Here is a 19,114-nt window from a genome sequence, read left to right as displayed (position 1 = left end):
TTTTGTATTTTTAGTAGAGACAGAGTTTCACTATGTTGGCCAGGCTGGTCTCAAACTCCTGACCTCAGGTGATCCACCTGCCTTGGCCTCCCACAGTGTTGGGATTACAGGCGTGAGCTACCACACCTGGCCAGAATCATATTTTCTTTTTTTTGTTTTTGTTTTTTGAGACAAAGTGTCCCTCTGTCACCCAGGCTGGAGTGTAGTAGCACGATCTCAGCTCACTGCAAACTCTGCCTCCCAGTTTCAAGCAATTCTCCTGCCTTAGCTTCCCAAGTAGCTGGGATTACAGGCACCTGCCTCCATGCCTGGCTAATTTTTGTATTTTTAGTAGAGATAGGGTTTCGCCATGTTGGGCAGGCTGGTCTCGAACGCCCAACCTCAAGTGATCTGCCTACCTCAGCCTCCCAGAGTGCTGGTATTAACAGGCACAAGCTACTGCACCCAGTCTCAGAATCATAATTTCTAATTGGTTATTATTGGTGTAAAGGTAATATTGCTAATATTAGGATATTATCATTCCAGTCACTGAGCAGGGAGTGCCTAGGCTTAGTTCTTGTTTAAAGATGGTCAATGTTTTTATCTTCCCACCCACATGACACATTCCCATGAAACTGTACCCCCAAGCAGAAGGGTGGCAGTCATTTTGTTCAGCTTGCATGTAGGGACTTGGCTTTAAGTTGAAAATCTGGCCCAGGTCCTCTACCTCCTGAGAGGCACTTACATCTTCATTATCTCACAGGAGCCAAATCTCTAACTGCTACCCTTGCTTCTAGACTCATTTAAAAGCCCACAAGTTCCATGCGGAGGGGGTTATCTCATTTCAGAGTGTATTAATTGTCTTGAGCTGCTGTAACAAAATACCATAAGCTGAGTGGCTTCAACAACAGGTGCTTATTTCTCACAGCTCTAAAGGCTGGAATGTCTAAGATCAAGGTGCCAGCCAATTTAGTTCCTGGTGAGTGCTCTCTTACTGGTTTATAGACACTGCCTTCTCACTGTGTGCTTGCATAGCAGAGAGGGGCATGGGTGTCTCCTCCTCTCTTTATAAGGATACTAATCCTATCATGGGAGCCCTACCCTCATGACCTCGTCTAACCCTAATTACCTCTCAAAGGTCTCTTCTGCAAATATAGCATCACATCAGGGGTTAGGACTTTCACAAATAATTTGGAGTAGTGGGCAGGGGCAGGGGGTTGGGAGACACAATTCAGTCCATAGCATACAGCCTAGGTCTCCTTTTCTCTTTTAAGGTTTTACATGTCATTGCCATACGTCTACTATGGGGTGGGGTGTGTGTGTGTGTGTATGTGAAAGCCTTTCCACATCTCACCATTTTCATGAGAGTCTCAAAAATTTCTTGATGACAGACAATAGTGACAGTATGTTAACTGGGTTCTTCCTATTGTCTCTGGAGTTTCAACAAAGGCCTCAAAAGCAGAAGGCAATACAACAGGTGCCAGGTACTCCCATTCCCCCATCTTAAAGGGTGATGATAGAATATGAACTAGTCTGCCAGCATTACTAATCATCCACATTCAGTCTATATAAGAGAAAGAGGATTGTGATGGAGACTTACCTGTGGGCTCTGTATTTCCTCTCTTGTCACTCTAGGGAGGGAGAGGTGTTTCTCCCCTTGCTTGAAGCCAAGTGAGATAAAGGCTTCCATTAGAACCTCAGGATATTTGGCTTGTGTCTCCTGGGGTTTGGAGATCCACAGGGATGGTGTCTTAACCCCTACCTGGGGGAAGTCCGAAAGCAAGATGCTGGCTAACTGCTGGGATGGTGAATAAGGTGGGTGCCATGGGAGTGAGCTGCACTGCCCTTGACACTGGGGCAAAGGCATGAGTTACCTGTGAGCCAAGCGGACCTACAAGCTAACCAATGTGGAGTCATTTAAAAGGGATCCTTCCCATGAGAGATAACCAGAGAGGAAAAGGACTCTCTGCCACAGGGGAGTGAGTTTTACATGAGGTAAGCATCCTCCAGAAGGCCAGATACTTGGGGGAGGGGAGTCATAGATATCGAACCAGAGGAGGACCACTGCCTAGCTCCCAGCAAGAGAGTTCTAAAAAAGCCCACAAAGGTGTATAAGAGAAAGGCCAACATGTGTGATTCCTCCATGCCCACAGGGAACCAATATTGGAAGATAACAGCATCCTGCACTAACCAGGAAACTCTGTGTTCTTTGCCTCCAAACCCTTCTCCTCCTGGGAGGAGGAGGGTCAGAAATAGCAGCTAGCCAGTGGGAGAGGAGAAGCAAACTTTGAAGAGCAAAGGTAGGGAGGTGGAGAAGCCTACCATACCACCTTTAATACAGCAAGCTTCAAGTCTGAAACAGGTAAGAGCAGGGGTAGGGGAGAACCTTTAGCCTTAATAAAGTTTACAGTTTTGTTATTCTGTACTAGATGTTTTCACTTCTGCAATATGACTACTCTCTTGACTGAAAAACACTTGAAAAGTGAAAGGATCTGCAAGAGAGTTCATGCAGGACACATGAACTATGCATAGAGCAAGTGTGATGGGGAAGCAGAAGAGTTTTCTGATTATACACCATGTCTCCTCTCCCTGTCTTGAAACCTCCCAGCTCCTTTGATAAAAACACTCAATATTAGAAACAGACTGGGGAGGAAAAGTTGATACAGAATATAACAAACATGATTTAAAATTTATTGACTCCAAGTATCTATACACACTGATTTACGTTTTCTTTACATTTATTAGGTCCCACCAAAAGTATGGGTAACCAAAATCCATATATATGCTAATAAAGACAGGGCATACACTCAGGCAGATTATTATTATTTTTTTCATTAAGTTATTGGTGTCTTATTTTATATAAATTATATAAAACGTGAAGCTGGGTGAAAGAAGTCAACTAGTGAAAATTTCAAACGTTTTTACTGAGTATATGCCATCAAAAAACATGGAAATGGGTATATACATAGATGTTTTTTTTGAGACACAGTGTCACTGTCACTCAGGCTGGAGTGCAGTGGCATGATCACAGCTTACTGCAGCCTCAATCTCCCGAGTAACTGGGGTACAGGCGCGTGCCATCACACCTGACAATTCTTTTTTTTTTTTTTTTTTTTTAGAAATGCGGGTCCTTCGATGTTGCCCAGGCTGGTCTTGAACTCCCAGGCTCAAACAATCCTCCTGCCTCGGTCTCCCAAAATGCTGGGATTATAGGCGTGACCCTTCGCACCTGGCCCACTTTTGTATTTAGGATGCAGAGCCCTGAGACTGACATATAGGAAAATCCTGGACTTAAGGCAGGTGGAGGAGGCATGCCTGAATCTTCTACAAAAAACTCGACAGGCCTCCAGTCTGTCATGATGTGGGGCCCTGGTAGTGAGGGCCCTCCACCAAGACCACAAGTACTAGTCAGAAAACAGCTCGAAAACTTACTGATGTCTATTTGGGGTTTGATTCTCGACCATCACCTCCATCTCGCACTCTCCTACCCTCAATTTCAACCTCCAGAAATTAGGCAAACTGGAAAGTAAACTGATGTGAGTCGTGCTGCTTCCGCAGGCGACGGGGACTTCGGTGGGAGCTCTTGCCGAGGTCCGCGACCTCGGACAAGCTAACGTTTTCAGGCCTGTTTATAGTCTCACGAATGGTTTACAACCATTTCGTGTCCATTCCTAAATTAACATGCTTAAGGGGCGACAGGTAAGAGCGAAGAGCTGCCCCAGATTTCCAAACCGCCAAGTCCCGAGGCCTGGAGCATCCCGGGAAAACCAGGCTGAGAATTCCTCCCTTCCGCCCCGCCCACCCCGCGCGGAGGCCCCGGGGGTCACGTGGCCGCCGGGGGAGTGGAAGTGGGTGGCTCAGCGGCCGCCATCTTGCGGGGTCGGAGGCGGGGCGTGCAGAGCTCAGGGCGCGCGCTTCGCTTCCCCTCCTCTCGCCTAGCCTCGTACCGTTGTCTGTGCTCCTCCTCACTTTTCTTGGTTCCTGCGGCCGCTCCCTGAGTGGAGGAACGGGGAACCCCGGAGGCGGGGGGAGGGGGGGTGTGTCGGACGCGTGCTCGCGCTCTTCAACCGCTGGCCGCGCGGGCGCGCTCGGCCGGGCCCCAGGGGCGACGCGGGGCCGAGGGGAGGGGGCTGCTCCAGCTGCTGGGGCGGCGCGCAGCGGTCGAGGTGGCGGCGGCGGCAGCTGCGGCGGCGCGCTCCGGGCCTGCATCTAGGGCGCCCCTGGGTCCGAGCGGTCGCCGTGGCCGCCGCTACGAGAACCATGTACCGCAGCAGCGCCCGCTCCTCCGTCTCTTCCCACCGGCCTAAAGACGACGGCGGGGGCGGCCCGCGCAGCGGCCGAAGCTCCGGCTCCTCCTCAGGCCCGGCTCGCCGCAGCTCACCGCCGCCTCCGCCCTCCGGCTCCTCCTCGTCACGGACCCCGGCTCGCCGACCCCGCTCGCCCTCAGGGCACCGCGGCCGCCGGGCCTCGCCGTCCCCGCCGCGGGGTCGTCGCGTCTCCCCATCTCCTCCTCGAGCCCGTCGCGGCTCCCCGTCGCCACCACGGGGCCGACGACTCTTCCCGCCGGGCCCGGCAGGCTTCAGAGGCAGCAGCCGAGGGGAGTCCCGCGCCGACTATGCCCGGGACGGCCGCGGAGACCATCCAGGCGACAGCGGCAGCCGGGTAATCCCACCCCTCGTCCGGGACTCCCTCCGTCCCCCAGCTCCCTAGCCCGGAATTCCCGTTTCCAGGAACGCCCAGGGCCTCCAGGCCAGAGTCCTAAGCGCGGAGCCTCCGGCCAATTCCCTCGGGGATGACGAGCCTGTCAGACCCGGGAGCGTTGACACAATAACGGACTCGGGAGCGCACGGGCGCCTGGTCGGGAGTGCGCGCCCCATTCTTTAGGAATAGCTGTTTCTCTCACCCCGGGTGAGGTGTGGAAAGTTTGCCAAGGCTAGGGACATTTCTCCAAACCGTGTGCCTTGGTACTTTTTGGAGCGTTGGCGTGTCGTCGGGGTTCCGTAGTTTTCATCCCCTTACACCTGAGCTGCCCCAGCTGGATCTTAGGAAAAAAAACCCGAAATGGTACTTTTTTTTGGTGGCGAATTAGGGACGCTTGAACCCTACCAGGCCAGACGTCTAGAGTGTAAACTGCTAGCTTAAATGAATTGGAGCTGCTTCTCCGGAATAAATGTGCAGAACCACGGTCATTGTCATAGCCACTACTTCTTACCGAGTTCTGTGTTAGAAATTATGCCTAGTCTTTCACTTTACACATTCTTTAAACCCTCCAAACTCTTCGAAGTGAGGCAGTTAATATCCCTTGTTGTACGGTCGAGGAGCCAACTCAGAGAGGTTCAGGTAACTCGACCAAGGTGACATGGCTAGGTGGTAGAGCTGTGATTCAACTCAGAGCTGCCTGGTTCTCCAAACCCATGATTTTAACTGCTGTATTTCACTGCTACAGGAACAGAGCATGAGATTGTTTAGTTTTAGAAATAATACTGACCTTAACCATAACCACCACTCCAAGAGATCCTCTAGATAGAGGCTGGTGTTTAGGGATCTGTTTTATTTTTAGTTGTTTTTTTTTTTTTTTAATTGTTTGAGACAGGGTCTCGCTCTGTCGCCAAGGCTGGAGTGCGGTGGCGTGATCTCGTCTCACTGTAACCTCCGCCTCCTGGGTTCAAGCACTTCTGCCTCAACCTCCCAAGTATCTGGGACTACAGGCGCCCACCACCATGCCTGGCCTCTTTTTAAAAATTTAGTAACAAAGTTCTACTTTTTTGAGTGTCTCTCTAACGTGTATCTAAGTACTGTGAGTACTTTGGTCATGGGTGAATTGTCACTATGTTACGATTTTCAGTTGAGCAGTGCCAGGGTGGGTGACAGTCACTACAGAGGAAACAAAAATAGAATGCTTGTTTCCACAACATTCTTTTCTTTTCCAATGCACAATTTATTTACTCTGGTCTTTTCTGTTTTAGTAAATAGCATCATCCATGCTTACATCAGAAACAGTCATTATTTCCCATCTCTCCATATCTAATTTGTTAGATTACCTCATCTGTCTAACCCATTAGCTTTACCTCTGGAATATGTCCCCAAAACTGCCTTCCTGCCATCACTCTGGTCTAAGCCTTGTTATCTCTTTCCTGGGTTGCTGCATTGGGCTCCTTTGCACTCCACTCTTGCTACCTTCCAGTTTATTCTGTACACAGAAATCAACATGATTTTTAAGCCCTCCCTTTATACATTTGACATCTATTTATTAAGCATCTACTTTGTATTAGGCACTGTTCTGGACTATCTGGGGATACAACAAAGTACAAACCAGGCAAAAACTCCTGTCCTTATAGAGAGTTAAAATTCTAGCAGGGAGAGTTGGATAATATAAAGTTAGAAATGAATGCCATGGTTTGTTAAATGTACTTAAGTACTAAGAAAGACTAAGAAGAACTAAAATAGAGAAGGGAGTTACAATGTGTGTGTGTGTGTGTGTGTGTGTGTGTGTGTGTGTTTTTCATAAGAGTCTTGCTCTGTCACCAAGACTGGAGTGTAGTGGTGTGAACATAGCTTACTGCATCCTCAAACTCCCAAGCTCAAGCTATTCTCCCACCTCAGCCTCAGGAGTAGTTGGGACTACAGACATATATGTACCAGCATCCTAGCTGACTTTATTTTATTTTTTTAATTTTTAGTGTGGGGAGGGATTTCACTATGTTGCCCAGGCTGGTCTCAAACTGCTGACTTCAAGTGATTCTCCTTCATCAACTTCCCAAAATGCTAGGATTACAGGCATGAGCTACTGTGCCCAGCCTTGGGAGTTAAAATTTTTGATAGAGTAGTCAGCCTCCTGGAAAGGTGATTTTTGAATAAAAAGATCTGAAAGAGGTGAGGGTGTGCTGTGCAATCATCTGGAGGAAAAATGTAGTCGGATGATCACTATCCTGTGTAAAACCCTTCTGTAGCTGTTAATTGCACTAAGAATAAAACCCAAATTTCCCAACTGTGGTTTCTCCCTATCTTTTCCTCTTCTGTCACTTTGTTTGCAGCCCCACTGGCCGCTTTTCTGTTATTTAAAACATACCAAGCTCAATACTGAGGTGATTCTTTCCTTTGTCTGAAACATCCTTCTACCTGTTCTTTGCAAGGCTAACATCATTCAGGCCTCAGGTTATCACCTGATGCCTTTTCTAACCATTCTATCTGAAGTAACTCCTTTTATGATATCATGTTTAATGACTTTATAGCACTTATTAGAAGTACTTTTTTTTTTTTTAGATGGAGTTTCGCTCTTGTTACCCAGGCTGGAGTGCAATGGTGCGATCTCGGCTCACCACAACCTCTGCCTCCTGGGTTCAGGCAATTCTCCTGCCTCAGCCTCCTGAGTAGCTGGGATTACAGGCGTGCGCCACCATGCCCAGCTAATTTGTATTTTTAGTAGAGACGGGGTTTCGCCATGTTGACCAGGATGGTCTTGATCTCTTGACCTCGTGATCCACCCACCTTGGCCTCCCAAAGTGCTGGGATTACAGGCTTGAGCCACCGCGCCTGGCCTTAGAAGTACTTTTTTTTTAAACTTGTTTTTGACTTACCTCCTTCACTAGAAAATGTGTAGGTTCTGAGAGCAGGGACGTTGACCTCTCTTTTCCCATGCCCAGTCAGAATGAGAGGTCACTGTTGAGGAGAGTTAGAGAAAGTGATAATTTTTTAGAAATGCTTTATTTTTGTGCGGGTCAAGATGTCCAGGGGCAGACCTATGTTATTTCTAGTTAAATAATTATAAGCTTGCTTTGCTTATTGTACACTGAAGTTTATACCCCAAACTAAGTTATATCAAATATTGGTGCAGTAAAATAGAAATCAGGTGGCAACAGGAGGCCTAAGGTAAAGACCATCTGAGAGCTCTGTAAAACCTTGGAAGCTGTAAAACCTTGGAACACCTTGAGGTGGTTACAGAGCAGGAAATACTGCTTTGGTCCCATGAATGCCTTCTCAACATGAAGGTGGCATGAGGGTCTTGTCAAGAGGACTTGTGCAAGATCTCTGAGAAGGGAGGTGACCTCTGCTCACAAGATCTGGAGGGTTGCAAGGAAGAAAAGCCTTGCAGGGCAGAGATTACCCGACGGGCTCTGCGTAGGTTCTCAGAATAGGGAGTAATTTTGATTGCTCTGTGTTCTCAAGGCTCAGAAGATAAAATGCACCTTGGTAGCGACTGGTGGTAGAATTCAGTGTTCTAGGTTTGCATAAGAATCAAGGCTGCTACTGAATACTGCAGACCACACCTCTCCCCCTGGCTGTATTGCCCACATTAGTCTAGAGGCCTCACCCAATAATTTCAAGGCCTCCCCTGATCACCCCTCCCTGTTCCCCCACCTCTCAATTAACAAGTGTATGCACCTATAAAAGCCTGTGGAAACCAGAACTCGGTGCCGCTTGTGTTGGTACCCTGGACCCATGCTGTAAAATTCTACTCAGAATTTTGTCTTTTGTCTTTATTTCCTTTTCTCAATCCCAGGACTAAGGGCACCCACGAACAGGGTTGGGGCTGTACCCAACATTTTGGAATAGTGTCTTACCATAACCGTTTCTTACCTTGTTGAACCCCAGCTTTGTGAGGTTGTTTTTTGTTTTTATTTTTGAGACAAAGTTGCTCATCGCCCAGGCTGGAGTGCAGGGATGCAATCATGGCTCACTGCAGCCCTGACCTTCCAAGCTTAAGCTATCCTCCCACCTCAGCCACCCGAGTAGTTGGGACCACGGTGCAGCATGCACCCCACACCTAGCTAATTTTAAACTTTTTATAGAGATGGCGTCTCTTGCCTGGGCCTATACACCTCAGCCTCCTGAAGTGTTGGATTGGCTAACTTTGTAAGTAGGGAGGAGAATGTTTTTGGATGTAGGAATGTCTTGACCCTATTGACTGACTATATTATCTTTTGCTTTTGTAGAGACGCTCTCCTGGTCTGCGTTCTGACTCTTTGGAACAGAGCTTAAGGATCACTGTTGGCAATGACCACTTCTGTGTTAGCACACCAGAACGACGACGGCTTAGTGATCGGCTGGGGTCACCAGTGGATAATCTGGAAGACATGGACAGGTAGGCATCACCTAAGGCAGGGCATACTATGCTAGTACTTGAAGGCAGAAATGTTACTTTTTTCTGAATGATATATTTGAAAGGATGGTACCAGCTCTGAAGTTACTTTATATGCCATGTGTCCAGTATAAAATATAACATTGGAACAGACTTTTTTTTTTTTGAGACGGGGTCTTGCTCTGTCACCCAGCTGGAGTGCAGTGGCATGATCTTGTCTCACTGCCACCTCTGCTGCCCGGGTTCAAGTGATTCTCCTGCCTCAGCCTCCTGGGTAGCTGGGACTACAGGTACATGTCACCACGCCCAGCTAATTTATTTTTTTATTTTTTATTTAGTAGAGACAGGATTTCACCATGTTGGCCAGGGTGGTCTCAATCTCCTGACCTCATGATCCACCTGTCTTGGCCTCCCCAAGTGCTGGAATTACAGGCATGAGCCACAGCACCCAGTCCATTGGAACAGACTTTCTAAGTGGGAAGAGTATAATGATGTGTAGACTCTCTTGCTGAATGAATTGTATAGAAAAAAAGACTTTAAAAAGGTCATGCTAGTCTGACTAGAAAGAAGAGGCTGAGGGAACATAATCAGAGTTCCACAAGTCAAGAACAGTTGAGATTGAGATGGTGTAAATTCTAAAACACTGGAGCTATGAGGGGTCCCTTCTGCAAAGGAAAGTTCTGGACAAAATGGGAAGTCTTTTTTAAATGGTGTTATATTTTAGCTTATCCAGGCTGAAACAGATTCAGAAATGGTTTAGATAAAGTTCATGTCTAATATATGCGTGTATATGAAGTAGATAAAGTATTAATAGAAAGTTAGAAACCTTCAAAAATGTTTAAGGCCAGGCACGGTGGCTCATGCCTATATTCCCAGCACTTTGGGTGGATCACCTGAGGTCAGGAATTCAAGACCAGCTTGGCCAACATGGTGAAACCCCATCTCTACTAAATACACAAACAAAATTAGTCAGGCGTGGTGGCGAGTGCCTGTAATCCAGCTACTCAGGAGGCTGAGGCAGGAGAATCACTTGAACCTGGGAGGCAGAGGTTGCAGTGAGCCAAGATCACACCATTGCACTCCACACTGGGCAGCAAGAGTGAAACTCCATCTCAAAAAAAAGTTTAAGTTTAGTCATTAATTTACAACTATTGAGTGCTGAGGAAGGTGGATACACTCCAGAGAGTTGGATATAGACCTCAGCTACTGGGAACTTAACTATATATAGGATGTAAATAATCACATTAGGTGTTTTTCACCTCACAAAAGTCAAAGTATGGATGGGAGTTCAGGAAAGGACTCTTTCTCAGAGCTGAGACATGACTGTTATGGTCTTTGCCCAGCACACTGGGAGTTTTGACAAATGAGTAGTGGTAGCAGTAAATCAATGTAATGTTGTTTTAAACTGAGACTGTCCCTTGCATTGTTATACAGAGCATAGCCAGGCACATGGGGGATAGCTGGGCAGGATGTCTGAGGACCAGTTTTGCCATTGGTAATACTTCAAAGTTCCATTGGCTGTGGATGCAATGAAGCAAGGCAGAACAGTTTTTTTTTTTTTTCAGGCTTAATTCACTTTATTTTTCTTGTATAAAAACCCCATGTTGTGGCCACAGTTGGAACCTGGGTCCTTTGCACAGAAACTTTGGTGTGGGTTTTGACAAGGTGGTCAGTGAATTCCTGATAAGGAGACTTGGTGAATCCAGTCTCCTTCCAGAGTTCAGGGGTCAAGTAGCTGTAGGTCTTAGAGATGGCATCAAAGGTGGCCTTAGCGGAGTTGCCCAAGTTGGCAGTGCAGCCTGTGGCTGAGGTGTAACAGTCATCGATACCAGCCATTACGAGCAGCTTCTTGGGCACAGAGGCCGAGATGAAGCCAGTGCCCCTGAGTGGAGGGATGAGGTGCACCAGGCCCGAGCCATAGTGGCCTTTCACCTTACAAGGGATGGTGTGGGGCTTACGGATCTTGTTCTCCAGTGGAGAGCTTGGCCAGGATCATGGCCCCGTGGATGGCAGTGGCCACCTCCTTGGAGCACTTAACACCTAGACTTATGTGGCCATTGTAGTCTCCGATGGCAACAAATGCCTTGAACCTGGTGCACTGGCCAGTATGGGTCTGCTTTTGAACCAGCATAATCTTCAAAACGTTGCCCTTGAGAAAGGCCCCCAGGAAAAAGTCAGTGATCTCAGATTCCTTGATGGTCAGGAAGAAGAGATAGATCTTCTCCAGGGACTGGACCTTCATGTCCTTGACCAAGTGGCCCATCTTGGTGATGGGCATCCACTCCTTATTCTTGGCCTCACCCCCATCCAGGGCCACAACCTCAGCCCCAGATGCCACTGCCAAAGCCGCTGCCGTTCCCCATCCCAGGGCCCCTGAGGCCTCCGCATCCACCCCCATTGGTCCACCATTTGGTGTTTCTTGGAGAAGGAGCAAGGCAGAACAGTCTTAGGTCATATAACATTGAAGCTTCTGAAGGGCTTCAAGGTATGTGACTGTATCCGTTAATTGAGGCAATAGCCCTTGCCCTTCTGGCTGCTTCTGTTTTGGAAAATAATTGAGTAGGTAGTCTGGGTAGGTGGTACATAGTATGATTGTCTTTCTTCTTTGCTGAGGTTTTGAGTTAACTTCAGCAGTTCCTCTTCTTGGGCATAGAATGTCACTTCCCCTTTGCATAAACTTTGTTGTACACATGTGCTTCAGATAACTAAGTGTATTTTTAAATTACAAAAATTAAAATTTTTGCCCTTAGGGAGTTTCAGGCAGCAGTCTTCTTTCTAGAACCTAGGCCTACTTTAGAGAAAGTGAGATTAAGGTTCTGAATGGAGATACAAGGCCATTTGAAAAAACCATTCTACCATGCACATTTCTCTTCTTTCCGTCTTGTTCAGTATGGTTTGTGTGGATAATTACTGTCCACTAAAACCAGGTCACAGGACCATTGGATACTGAGGATGTCTCCTGACAGTGAGTCTAGTCTTCAGCCAGTGATACAGGCCATTTATATCCTCTGTATGTAGATTCTGGGCCTGGTGCCCTGGCTCACATTTGTAATCTCCGCACTTTGGGAGAATGAGGTGTGCCGATTACTTGAGGTTAGGAGTTCGACACCAGCCTGGCCAACATGGCGAGCCCCTGTCTCTACCAGAAATACAAAAATTGCCCAGTAATGGTGCAAGCTTGAACCTGGGAGGCAGAGTTTGCAGTGAACCCAGCTTGTACCACTGCACAGAACAACGACTCTGTCTCAAGAAAAAGAAAGAAAGTGTATGTAGTTTTATTTTTACTTTTTGTAATTTATTTTTAAGAGATGGGTTCTCACTCTGTCACCCAGGCTGGAGTGCAGTGTCATAATCATAGCCTAGTATAGCCTCTAACTCCTGGATTCAAGACATTCTCCTGCCTCAGCATCCCAAGTAACTAGGAAAACAGGCACACACCACCTGATGCCCAACTAATTTTTTAAATTTTTGCAGAGATAGGGTTCTTACTGTGTTACCTAGGCTGGTCTCAAACTCCTGAGCTCAAGTGAACCTCTTGCCTCAGCCTCCCAAAGTGATGAGATTGCAGGCATGAGCCACCATGCCTGGCCAGACGTTTATTTTTTTTCTGATACTCTAGTATTCTTTCTCTTCCTTTATTGAATCTTTTAAGTTTTATGTCTGGTTTGGATGATAGCCAAGGTGGGTTTTATTGTCCTCACCTTAGCAACCCTGTATGTAGAACTGTAATTGTTCTTAAAAGGGAACATGAACAGGCAATGTGAAAAATTCGAAAACACCTGACTTCTAAAGACTTGTCGATGTGAGGCTATGTCTCCTGTTCATCAAAGTAATTTGCACATTTAATGTTCCATTCATGGAACTATTTACTTTTAAAAATGTATTATCTTTTTAAGAGACAATGTCTCGCTTTGTTGCCCAGCCTGGAGTACAGTGGTGTGATTGATCATAGTTCACTGTAACCTCAAACTCCTGAGCTCAAGTAGTCCTCCCAGCTGAGGCTTCAGAGTAGCTGGGACTGTATGGGCTACATCGCCACACCTGGTGAATTGAAAAAAATTTTTAGAGAGTGGTGGTCTATCTATGTTGTCCAGGCTAGTCTCAGACTCCTGGGCTCAAGCAATCTTCCTGCCTTGGCCTCCCAAAGTGCTGAGATTACAGATGTGAGCCACTGTGCCCAGCCTCATGAAATTCTTATCTCTTAATTCCTTCTCCTTATTCTGACAGATTGAAGGAGCAGGATTTTTTTTTCCCTCTAATTTACTTTAGGGAATAGAAGCAAACAGCTTTCTTGGAGCATTTTGGGGACTCATCAACAGAAAAGAATGGAAAATTTAGGCTCTGAAGGACCTTTTAAAATGTATATACATTTTTGGCTGGATGCGGTGGCTCACACATGTAATCCCAGCACTTTGGGAGGCCGAGGCAGGTGGATCATGAGGTGAAAAGATTGAGACCATCCTGATCAACACTGTGAAACCCTGTCTCTACTAAAAATACAAAAATAAGCTGGGCATGGTGGTGTGCACCTTAATCCCAGTTACTTGGGAGGCTGAGGCAGGAGAATCGCTTGAACCCGGGAGGTGGAGGTTGCCGTGAGCCGAGATTGTGCCATTGCATTCCAGCCTAGCAACAGAGCAAGACTCTGTCTCAAAAAATATATATATATATTTATATTCATATTTTTTAACAGCTCTATTGAGGTATAATTTGTATGCCATATAATTCACCCATTTAAAGTGTACAGTTCAAGGCAAAGCATTGGAGAACCTTCTCAAACTTGTGAAGAACATTATGCTAATTAGATAAATCAGTTGTTTTTTAAAAAGTTACCCTATAGTGAAACTTTTTTTCCAGTTGAAATATTAGAACCTTAATATACAGACATAAAGTTGGAATTAGTATCATTTAATTGGAGTAGAAGGTCCAGAGCCCCTCTGGGTCTGCTTTTCTAGTACCTCGTTTCTTTTGGTAGCTACTGAGCACTCTTTAGAATCTCTGGAACACAGCTTTAAAACCATTGATCTGAGCCTGGTTCGGTGGCTCATGCCTGTAATCCCAGCACTTTGGGAGGCAGAGGACAGCAGATCACATGAGGTCAGGAGTTCAAGACCAGCCTGGCCAACATGTGAAACTCCATCTCTACTAAAACAGTACAAAAAAAATTAGCCAGGTGTGGTATTGCATGCCTGTAATCCCAGCTACTCAGGAGGCTGAGGCACAAGAATCGCTTGAACCTGGGAGGCGGAGGTTGCAAGGTTGCAGTGAACCGAGATCATCCCACTACACTCCAGCCTGGGTGACAGAGCAAGACTGTCTTAAAGAAAAACAAAAACAAAAAAACCCTATTGATCTGGACTTGTGTTTCCCAACTTCAAAGTACAAACAAATCACCCGGAGATCTTGTTAAATGCAGATTCTAGTTCAGATCTGCTTGGGGTGGAGCTTGAGAGGCTATATTTCTCAAAAATTCCTAGGTAATGCTAATGCTCTTTGGTCCACACCACACTTTCAGTAACAAAGAGCTAGAATTTAGCTTGTGTGAATTTATGCAACTTGCATGATACTCTACATGTCCTAAGTCTAGTCAAAGAAATTATCCAAGAGCTCTGTCTAGATACATTGGTAATATTACTTCTTGGTTAGAGGCTAAAGCTGCTTGTGCCCGTGGGGAAAGGGAGAGGAAATGTTCTTGGACTTCATGATTATAGTCTTTTGCCCTAAGTATTTTATAGCCCCTTGACAAGTAACAGTCTCTTAGCCTTGTCTGCTGTTGCTCTTTCCAAGTCTACTATGTGCACTGATGCTTCTCTCTTTCCTCAGGGATGACCTAACTGATGATTCTGTCTTCACTCGAAGCTCCCAGTGCTCTCGGGGTCTTGAGCGATATATTTCCCAGGAAGAAGGGCCTCTCAGTCCCTTCTTGGGACAACTTGATGAGGACTACCGAACAAAAGAAACTTTCCTGCATCGATCTGATTATAGTCCCCATATCAGTTGTCATGATGAACTTTTGCGGGGAACAGAACGGAATCGAGAAAAACTCAAAGGCTACTCTATACGATCTGAAGAAAGGAGCCGGGAGGCCAAAAGACCCCGTTATGATGACACAGAGAAGATACACAGCATGGGAGGGGATCACCCAAGTTTCACAACAGGAACTCGCAATTATCGACAGCGTAGGCGAAGCCCAAGTCCTAGGTTTCTTGACCCTGAGTTTCGAGAACTGGATCTTGCCAGACGAAAGCGAGAGGAAGAGGAGGAACGAAGTAGGAGCTTGAGTCAGGAGATGGTTGGAGTTGATGATAGTGGTACTGGCTGTTCCATCCCTGGATTGTCAGGTGTTCTAACAGCATCAGAGCCAGGATATTCTTTGCATCGACCTGAGGAAGTATCTGTGATGCCCAAGAAGTCCATTTTGAAGAAGCGAATTGAGGTGGACATTATGGAGCCTTCCATGCAGGTCTCTGCTGCATTTCTTATAGGATCTCTTGCTACTTCCTCTAATATCTTAAAGCCTGCTTACTTTCCTGGGGGCTGTGTTCCAAATGGTATCTTGATAATATATGCTGGACCAACATTGTCATGCCTATATGAGTTACACCTTCTAGGACTCTCCCTATGAAACATTAGGCCTTTTAATGCATCAGTAGAGGGTTCTATTGCTGTACATTAGGCTTTATATTAATAAATAGATATTTTGGAGACAGTACCTACTATAAGTTTTTTTCCTTTCATTGGATTATCCTGTGGCAATCTTTGAATGTGGATCTCTTGGAAATGAAGCTTTAAGGGCAAGGGGAGGAGGTATGATCTCAATTTTCTCATCTCTCTTTAGAGAGAAGACAAGATGTATGAGTTGTAGGACACTGGACTAGAAATCAGGTGATTCTGATTTTGGATCCACCTCTGCCACCAACTTATTGTGATTTTTAGACAAGTCACCTCACCATTCTGAACCTTGATATTTTCCCCTCACCTGTGAAAGGTTGGTGAGATCACTAGTGGCAAGACCACTGGTTTTTAGCTGTCCTCTTAGGAGATAAAGTCTTCTGAAGAGGTTCCCAAGCAAGGGAATGCTGATGAGTTAACGTCTAGCATCTCCTATCCCCACTTCAGCCAAAGTGGCTCTCCTTTTTTTTCCCTTTTCTTTTGGGGATCCATAAAAAAGGAAACAAGCTAGGGGATCTCTAAAATTCTTTTGAATTCAAATTCCTTTTAACAAATATATAAAGGTGAGGATTCCATCCCGTCAACCTCACTTCTTGTTTCTCCTTCTTAACAGCAGAAACATCTGGAGATAAGGGGACTCACATTTTGAACCTGGCTAAGGATAGATACTTCTCCCTTTTATCCATACTTATATCTCACCTGTTCATTCAGGAAGACCAATGTATATAAGTATTTATGTCAGTTACTACTGTTCTGAGATTCTGCATAAGACTAAATCAGTTGTGTTTGTCTTTGCAGCTTGAGAGTTTTTCCAGCAGTACCAGCTCCAGCCAGGATCACCCTCTCTACTCTGGGCACCCATCTCTTCCACTAAGTGGTGCTATTGCTGCTTTTGCCTCAGAGATTGAAAACAAGGGGACTATGGTAGAGACCGCCTTGAAGGAACCTCAGGGCAACCTCTACCAATGGGGTCCCCTCCCTGGGATTCCCAAAGACAACAGTCCCCTCAGAGAAAAATTTGGAAGTTTTCTATGCCACAAGGATAATTTGGATTTAAAGGCTGAGGGACCTGAGCGACACACCGACTTCCTGCTGCCCCATGAGAGAGCTAGCCAGGATGGCAGTGGTTTTTCCCGCATTCTGAGCATGTTGGCTGATTCTACTAGTACCCAGGAAAAAAGGCGACGTAGCTTTCCTGACATTGAAGATGAGGAGAAATTTCTCTATGGGGATGAAGAAGAGGATTTAAAGGTAGAATCCCTACCAAAGCCCCTTGGGAGCTCTGAGAGTGAAGTTATGAGGCAGAAGGCAAGCTCCCTGCCCTCTTCAGCTCCAGCTGTAAAGCTAGAATCACTAGAAGAGACCAATCCAGAATATGCCAAGATCCATGACTTGCTCAAGACAATAGGGCTGGATATTGGAGTAGCGGAGATTAGTCAATTGGCTGCACGCACCCAGGAACGACTTCATGGCAAGAAGCCGTCATTACGCTCCTCAGCTGACCGCCGTTCCTCAGTTGACCGATACTTTTCAGCTGACCGCTCTTCCTCAGTTGACCACCGCTTCTCAACTGATCGCTGTTCCTCAGTTGACCACTGCTTCTCAGCTGACCGACATTCTTCAGATCCCCACAGGCTAGAGAACAGGGAAGCACATCATAGCAATACCCACTCTCCAGAGGTGTCCCATCCACACCCACCTTCTCCTGTGGATCCTTACCTGCTCACAAAAAACAGCCCCCCATTTCTCAAGTCTGACCATCCAATGGGTCATATTTCAGGACCAGAGGTGGTTGGTAGTGGGTTTCAGTCATCTGTTGCAGTCAGGTGCATGTTGCCATCAACCCCATCTGCTCCAATTAGACTTCCACACTCTGCTGCTTTATCTCAGTTTCACATGCCAAGGGCCTCTCAGTTTGCTGCAGCTCGGATACCTCCAAGCTACCAGGGACCTGCCATTCCTCCTGCCTCCTTTGATGCCTATAGGCACTATATGGCATATGCAGCCTCAAGATGGCCCATGTATCCCACCTCTCAACCGTCAAACCACCCTGTACTTGAACCACACAGGATAATGCCAATAACTAAACAAGCTACTCGTAGCCGTCCCAATCTTCGTGTGATCCCCACTGTGACTCCTAATAAGCCTAAGCAGGAAGAGTCGGTGCTAGGCTCAGTTCCTACGGCCCAAGTTCCTGTCCAGGTGACCATCCCATCACTTATAAGATATAATCCAGAAAAGATCTCTGATGAGAAGAACCGTGCTTCCCAGAAGCAGAAGGTAAATATTAGCTTTGGGCATCCTTTGCCTGAATTTTCTGTTTTACCATAAATTTGTATGTGTCTTTCTGAGGGGTCTGAAAATTTGTAGGGCTCTTTCACTTTAAGTCCTTTGGAGGCTGCTGTCATCACCCTAAGAAATGTATATTGTTCCTCTGGTTTTTTTTTTTTATTGCATTTTAGGTTTTGGTGTTCCTATTTTTTTTTGCACATGTTTTATCATTAGGACTAAACAAAAGTCTGGCTTTAGGTCCTATTGTGATCTGCCAGACTTTTTAAAGTTTAATTCCATCCATATTAATGGTCTTCAAACACTGTAGATAGGAGCGGGGTGCCTTGAAGTCTTCAATATGATTTCATGGTGGAGTGGGGAACCAAAATTGGGTCTTGTTGAAGGAGAATCAGTAAAGCAGTGAATTCTGGATTCTTACCCTGTAGTGATTATGTGAGTTAAAGCTAATAACTAGTTGTTACTTGATAATTGAAGCAAACCAAGAAATAAACTTTGCTTGTTCTAGGTTATCTTACAGCCCAGGAGTAACATTAGCATATTTTTGACATGTTGTTTAATTTAAAAAGTATGTATGTTTATGTGTATATATATAGATATATTTTCTATAGAGATGGGGTCTTCTCACTATGTTGCCCAAGCTGATCTTGAACTCCTGGGCTCAAGTGATTCTCCCCTGCCAGCCTCTCCCAGAGTGCTGGGATAACAGGCATGAGCCACTGTGCCTGGCCTCCAAAATTAGTTTTTATATTATTAAGGTTCATTGGGTTCCCAGGCTGTGGGAAGAAAGCAGTGACTGGAGTAAAAATACAGTAATTCTATCAGAGACAGTGTTTGGAGATCATACACTTTCTCTTTATTTTCCCTTTATAAACCTAGCCCTTTACTCAGTTGGGTAGAAATTTGGTAGCCTTTAAGTCAGGGCTAGGTTTATAAAGCATAGTTTTTAAAAGGTGGACAGTTCTATTCTGGAACTTAGATCAGAATGAAATATCACTTTAACTGTAAGGTCAGAGCCTCTGTGTGCAAGCATTTGGATCCTTACATTCAGATAATGTCTAGCATGAAGACTTCTGGAAAAGAGAAATAGGAAAG

General features: G+C 45.9%; 1 protein-coding gene across 2 annotated transcripts in view; it reads left to right on the top strand.

The window, feature by feature from the left end:
• The first annotated feature begins 4,044 nt into the window (after positions 1–4,044).
• The window catches only part of ZNF318 (zinc finger protein 318), a 35,329-nt gene continuing 20,259 nt past the window's right edge, over positions 4,045–19,114 (top strand). Inside the window, exons 1-4 of one of the 2 annotated variants that reach the window (XM_035295699.3) lie at positions 4,045–4,641; positions 8,913–9,061; positions 14,882–15,521; positions 16,529–18,010. In XM_035295699.3, coding sequence (XP_035151590.3) covers positions 4,240–4,641; positions 8,913–9,061; positions 14,882–15,521; positions 16,529–18,010 — 2,673 coding nt within the window. In that variant the 5' untranslated portion in view covers positions 4,045–4,239. The remainder of the gene's footprint in view (positions 4,642–8,912; positions 9,062–14,881; positions 15,522–16,528; positions 18,011–19,114) is intronic. The other variant, XM_035295700.3, reaches the window with a different exon arrangement.

The sequence above is a fragment of the Callithrix jacchus genome, chromosome 4 (assembly GCF_049354715.1).
Source record: "Callithrix jacchus isolate 240 chromosome 4, calJac240_pri, whole genome shotgun sequence".
NCBI classification, from domain to species: domain Eukaryota; kingdom Metazoa; phylum Chordata; class Mammalia; order Primates; family Cebidae; genus Callithrix; species Callithrix jacchus.
Note: the sequence above shows the minus strand (reverse complement) of the source record. Positions and strands in the feature narration are given on the sequence as shown.